This window comes from Rhagoletis pomonella, unplaced genomic scaffold, assembly GCF_013731165.1.
Source record: "Rhagoletis pomonella isolate Grant_MI unplaced genomic scaffold, Rhpom_1.0 Rhpom_scaffold_00002, whole genome shotgun sequence".
NCBI lineage: Eukaryota > Metazoa > Arthropoda > Insecta > Diptera > Tephritidae > Rhagoletis > Rhagoletis pomonella.
Window position 1 is genome coordinate 113,597,255 of NW_023458556.1, and position 6,834 is coordinate 113,604,088.

The following is a 6,834-nucleotide window of genomic DNA, read 5'->3' on the forward strand; positions in this document are numbered from 1 at the left end:
AAAAAATCGCTGGTACAAATTTTTTTCAAATTTCCTACTAAATTTATCTAGTTTTACTGGGCTATAAACACAAGTGAATTTTTAGTGTAATTTTTAAGGGATGAAAAATTAATTATGTCATAAGTTATGACTCATAACTTTTCACAATTTCAAAATTTCCGATTTATCGCGTATAGTTTTTGAAGTGTGTCATTTTAAAAACTTTTTAAGTATGTAATCCACTCTACAAACAATTACGAATAATTTGATACCTTGGAAAGAGGTGTGCTTTCAGAATAAACCAACTTTTAAAGGTAAAAGATCTTGAGCGTAATTTTTATTCCAAAAACATCTTAATTGAAGGCACATTGGGAAAATACTTCGAAACAATCTAAATATTTTTATAACTACTAGTCCTGGTAACGTTGCGTATACCAGTAAAATGCTTCAAAGAAATGTTCTCTAAAAGTGTGTAAAAACCCTGATTTACTACCTTTAATGATGCTCCTTCTTATAGTCAGAATATTGCGAGCGTGGTATCAAATCAAATTTTTTTCGACAAAGGTTCTGATAGTTGCTCTTACTTAATTACTTATTTGCTCTTAAATTCAATGGCGTCCCCAGTTTTGCCCGATTGCAACCACTTTTCGAGATAGCGGTACTTGAAACTTTCCTTAAATTTTAACTATTTTATTAAAAAAAACTTCCTCAGTTTTGAAGGTCACGATTGTATTTTAATATTACCTTCACTATCTATTAAACTCATCGAAATCGGTTCACTATAACATCTAGCTCCCATACAACTGATTGTTCAGGGACGTTGTTTTGCGTTATAACTCCTCCAATTAAGCAGGTAAAAATTTACTATAGGTTCACTTTAACATATAGCACGCATACAATTTATTATTCAGATATGAACTTAGAGTTATAGCGCAAAAACACATATCTGAGTAATCAGCTGTATGGAGCTATATGTTAAAATTAACCTATTTCGATAATTTTCAGGAATTATTAAGGTAATATTAAAAAACCGTTATGTGAAAAATTTAGTAAAATAACTTCAAAACTGAGGGATTTATTTATAAAATAATTAAACTTTAATCAACTTTTTAAGTACCGTTATCTCGAAAACCGGAGCCAATCTGGTAAAACGGGGGATGCCATTGAATTTAGAACGTCCCAATTAATTACGTTCAACTTTCAAAATCTTCGCTCAAAATTTACAACTCGCACAGCGTAAATTGAAGCCAGCTTATTCTTTTGTTTTCTATTTCTGCGATCTAAATGTTTATCCTCGTCTAACTTTTGAAGCACTTGATGAAAATGAATTACACTTATATTTATCGATTTATTAAGAGATTACGAATAGAATCACATATAAAACACAGTTGTGCCCACAAATTAAAAAATTAAACGTTTTGTTATGACAGTGTTTTTAGATTTGCCCATAAGCTTTTTTTTTATAAATTTTTAAAATTTCTTAAATAGCTGTTAATTGCTACTGCAGAGGAATTCTAACAATCACTACGCAAAATTTTCGTCGGCATATTTCTTTAAATCAATAGCAGTGATTCCGAAAGTATGCAATATGGAAAAGAAACAGACGCAATGTGTAATCAGCCCGAAAAATTAGGAATCCATTTTTCCTTCATCAATGCCTTAAAATTAAAAAGACGGTGTAGTACTGGAAATGGCTGTTTGGCGAAAAAATTAACAATTAAAGTTTTTGCTGCAGTTTTCCATATTTGTACATACGGATACCTTCCAGAACTGGTATTATACGTAAATAAATAAAATAAATAAATAAATAACTTCGGAAATCTTTCAAATTATTTATCTACATTTAACTCACTATAAGCGCTTACTTTAGTTATGCCTTCGCACTAAATGTCGAAGTCATGTGACTTATCGTTCCTAAGTTATAGCTGATTGGAATTTCGCTTATTTATATATGAGGCCTTGCGAGCAGAAGTGGCCTAACCCAAAATTTTTATTTTTGTACTTACCTACTCAAAATAGTCTCAAATGCGATGAATTTGAAAATAAAAGTCGTTCGTTCCTTAATATTAAGGTACAAAGCTACATAGCGTACCATTAAATCAAAGAATAAGTGACCTGTATTTTAATATTTATAAAAAAATTTAGAATTAAAAAAAACGTGCTAAGTTAAAATGAGCACCAACCAACTCGTTTTAAATTTGAGTATGTGCGTTATGAAATATGTCGTTGTGAAGTGCACAGATGCTTTTTCGTAATTAAGAAGAAAAAAAATAAATTTAATTTTATGTTCCGTCAGATGGTAATTGAACCCGGACCCTCTTGGCAGCAACGAATTGTATCAAGCGTCTTTGCACACTCACCCTGCAGTAAAATTTAGAGACAGTCTGTTAAAGCGCTAGTCCGCTCTATACATTTCAGAACTAGCTCCGAACTGGTGCAAAACGGCTGCAGGGAGGGACAGTTAAAACTTTTGGTGTGGTAGTTGCGCTCTGTTGCGAAGAAAAAGCACAAGTTCTCACTTCTCGTACAATACTAAAATAGCTCAGCGGGAAGACCTCCGACTCCTACATCGTTGGTCGCGAGTTCAAATCGCGGTGGAGGCAGTAAATTTAAATTGTTGAGTTCCGCTTAAGAGAAAATGATCGAATTTAATATAAATAAAATAAAAGATAAAAAATAAAAAATAAAATGCAATCTGTAAAAGACCAGAAAAAATTAAAAAATATCAAAAAATCTGATAATCAAAATTTTTTTCATAAAAAAACCTATTGTCGCAGATCTGTCCAAAACGGAAAAAGTTCAGAAAAGAAAAAATATCCAGTAATTTGGTTTAAAAATGTTTTCTCATAAAAAAAATTTTTGGCCCAGAACTGTCGAAAATGGCACCAGTTCAGAACTAGTTCCAAAGTTCTGCAGAGGTGACAATTTCCACTTCGTAGGACATCGCCATGTAAAGAGACAGTTGAAAGCATTGCGTTGGGATAGATCGAGAACCAGTACCGCCTCTTAATGAGCTAGTTCTGAACTAGCGCAATTTCCTGCAGGGCAGCTACAGCAATACATGCAAATATGTTTTCAAATGTTGAGTTTGAATCAACATCACAGCGCGCGATTAGTGCATTTGTATAGATACCCTGCAAAAAAATGTGCGACAAATCTCTATAGAGAGTATTCCGAGATTACTCTCAATCGGGTACAATTGGCCATTAATTAGTCGCAACTAGTCTTATACGGGTACTAATGGAGGTCAATTAGTCTCGACGCATCCCTTATGGGTATAATTGGAGATCAATTAGTCCCCAACTCATCTCTAACGGGTACTATTATCGATTTAATGATATGTACGCACTTAGTCAATGAAATTTCACATGCGGCGTTGGCACACAGAGAGAGTATTCGCCTAACAAAACTGAGCACCCCGGTTCGAATCTCAGCTGGCGCAAATTTTTATTTTTATTTTTTAAAAGTGACTAGTCGCTTTTTATACCCATTCGGGTATAAAGGTGAACAATTAGTCTCTTCATAGGACATGCTCGAACAAAAGCGAACAGTTCATTCCATATAAAGAGATCAAAAGTGGTATTAGTCGCATGCGATTGCTCCCGGAGTCATCCCGGATTAGTCCCATTTTTTGCAGGGTAAATATGTACCATGCATGTGTGTGTGTTGTCACCGCTGTGCATGCTTTGTATACATTTACTTTCTTAATTACATATGAAAAAGCATCCGAGACGTGCAAAACACCATCCATGTAGTGAAAAATGCTTCATTTTAATACGGGCTCATTTGAATTGAATATTTCCATTGTACGTAGTGTATGTATAATGGAAATATTCAATTTTGAATACTTTTCACTTGATTTAATTCGAACATTTTTAAACGGTAATCAAATAAAAAAATTCATTTTTACAACGCGTTTTTTTTCTCCGTATATGACTCAAAACATATGATTCATAAAAATATAATTCATTTATAAACAATATATCCGGCCCTGGTTAAGTCCTATATGATAAAATTTCAATAAAAAAATGTTTTTGCTTATTTGACCAGTCATTAAAGATGACCAAGGAACAGTGAATTGTAATCGAATATTTTTAAAATTAGCCTCTGCTTTAACTAAATTTTCAAAAGATCTTTAAATTGTATTAATATTTGTTTTAATGAGCTAATTTTATTACAGAGATTCTAGAATGGTTGCATTCGCTGAGGAAAAAGCATGGGCCAGTTTTCCGGATATGGCTTGGTAGAGATCTAATGGTATTCTTCAGCGATCCTGAAGACGTTAAGCAATTATTAAGCAATAATACACTACTTAAAAAATCAAGAAGTTATGAATTAGCCGAGGCATGGTTGGGCAAAGGACTTCTCACCAGTAGCGACGACGCATGGCACCGTCGCCGAAAATTACTCACACCCGCTTTCCATTTTCGCATTCTAAGTGAATTTAAGGAACCCATAGAAGAAAATTGCAAAATATTCATCAGAAAATTACGGGAAAAGGCTAATGGCGAACAGTTCGATATCTACCCATACATAACATTGTTTGCCTTGGATGCTATCTTGGAGACAGCGATGGGCATAAAAAAGAATGCCCAAATGCAGAGCGAATCTGAATATGTGAAGGCAGTGCAAACGTAAGATGCTGAACGAACAAAAAAGCTTCGTTTTCATTTACAATGAATTGAGACCCTTTATTTTTTTGTTTTCCTTTCAGGATATGTCGCGTTATGCATAAACAGTCCTTTTCATTTTGGCAACGTTTCGAGATCATTTTTCGTTTCACCAATTCGTATAAAGAACGTACTGAGGCTTTAAAGATTCTACACGGCGAGACGAAACGTGTCATTAAGTTGCGTCGCCAAATGTTGCAGGACACCAATATACAAACCATGGCGGATGCAGAAAAATCCGATGACGTTGGTGGCAAAAGGCGTCTTGCCTTCCTTGACATGCTGCTCATCTCCCAACAAGAAGGTGGCGGTCTGACTGATCAGGAAATTAGAGAGGAGGTTGACACATTCCTGTTCGAAGGTCACGACACCACGAGCTCAGCAATTGCGTTCTGCATATATTTGCTCTCTCAGCATCGAGAGATACAGCAGCGAGCCTATGAGGAGGCGTCAGCGTTGCGGGGTCACGAAAAGGAGTCCATGCGTTACATGGAAGCAGTCATCAAAGAAACGCTACGCCTTTATCCCTCTGTGCCATTTTATTCGCGAAAGGTGCAAGAGGACTTACAATTAGGCAATATTACGGTGCCAAAGGGTGCTTCAGTCAGCACACTCGCCTATATGGTGCATCGTGATGAGAAGTATTACCCCGAGCCGGAAAAGTTCGACCCGGAGCGGTTCTTGGCAGCTGAGAAGGATCTACATCCATTTGCATTCGTTGCATTCAGCGCTGGTCCACGCAACTGCATTGGTGTGTAAATCCATTCCTTCCTTTTACCATTTTTTTTTCCTTTTCTTTTGATGCGCAGTATTTCTCTTTTTGCAGGACAAAAATTTGCAATGTTGGAATTGAAGCTTTCTCTGTCGTCACTTCTGCGAAGCTACGAGTTTTTGCCAGCAGAAGGTTTCAAGCCCAAAGCTCTGGCTGAATTGGTGATGAAGAGTGGAAATGGTGTTCAGATACGGTTGCGTCCGCGTATTTGAAACGCCTTTGTCACTATAAAATAAATTTTATACATTTTTACAATTTACAATTACAATTACATGCATTAATTTAAATGGAATAAATGACGAATTGTAGTTTTTATAACTACTCGCTTTTATTTGCTTTAGCCTAAAGTCAAATTACAAGTATATTAAAAATTTGAATCAAATAATAATGCCAAAAGTAAAATACGAAATGCGGCTATTAAGTAACGAGAGATGACGAAAGAACAAACAAATAACCATCAATACATCTTGCGGAACCTAGATTAGCCTCTCCTGGCTCTGGGGAGATTCTCAACTCTCCCAATAATTGAAATTTTCGTGGGGCACTGGAAGTAATAGCTCAGAATGACCCCGGAACATATCAAAGAATACGGAAATAAAAGACAAGGGCACGTGAATTATTTATCAACAACCTGCGAGGAAATAATAACTTTGAGGGTTGAGAAAGGACAGGCAGAAATAATAAGCCGGATCAAAAAGACAAAATATTCGTACTATTTCATCTCTGTTCATATACGAGACTGCCATGTTCAACCGTTTAATACTGCATGAAACATGAGCGGCAAGTACAAAGGAATTCAGGCGAGAATTGAAAAAGAAAACACGTGGTAGGAAGTTAACATTTAACCTGCTTCGGGCTCCCACATTCTTAATCCGGCCCTGCGAAAAGGGAACAATTTATTTGATCTTAGCGGAATTTATATGCTTTTATTTCATACTTACCTGCAGGAGTATCTCATTTCTGTAACGACTTTTTTACGAATCTTCAAGGAAAATTATATGAAGTGGTTGACACGAACTCGTAAAGAAATTCCTGTAAGAAAAATAAAGAAAATTCTGAAAAAATTCTGCAAGAAATTCTTCACATAGCAGCATTATGTTCATAGCTTTACCGATTTTATTCCGAAATTTCGTAAAAGGATAGAAGTGTGTACAATTAATTTCATTTTAGAAACTTCGTAAAAAATCAGATGAGATCTTTACGAGTTCTTTAAAATTTATATACAATTCAGAATACTCTGAAAAAAATGGTTGGTAGGGTAGGTAAGTTTGTGTATTCATATGTATGTAGGCACGTAAAGTTGCTTAATAACTAGTTGATTTCCAAAATGCAGAAATTAGTGTTCCTAAAAATTTGGTAGTAATGGTTATAAATAGTTTGACATCAGTGTTGCCACTGCCTGCCTTAGCCTTT

General features: G+C 35.3%; 1 protein-coding gene across 2 annotated transcripts in view; it reads left to right on the forward strand.

Moving 5' to 3' along the window:
• The window catches only part of LOC118734349 (probable cytochrome P450 4s3), a 196,167-nt gene extending 190,428 nt beyond the window's left edge, over nt 1-5,739 (forward strand). For both annotated transcript variants that reach the window (XM_036464075.1, XM_036464074.1), the window contains exons 2-4: nt 4,160-4,613; nt 4,694-5,400; nt 5,476-5,739. In XM_036464075.1, coding sequence (XP_036319968.1) covers nt 4,234-4,613; nt 4,694-5,400; nt 5,476-5,633 — 1,245 coding nt within the window. In that variant the 5' untranslated portion in view covers nt 4,160-4,233 and the 3' untranslated portion in view covers nt 5,634-5,739. The remainder of the gene's footprint in view (nt 1-4,159; nt 4,614-4,693; nt 5,401-5,475) is intronic.
• The last annotated feature ends 1,095 nt before the right edge of the window (nt 5,740-6,834 follow it).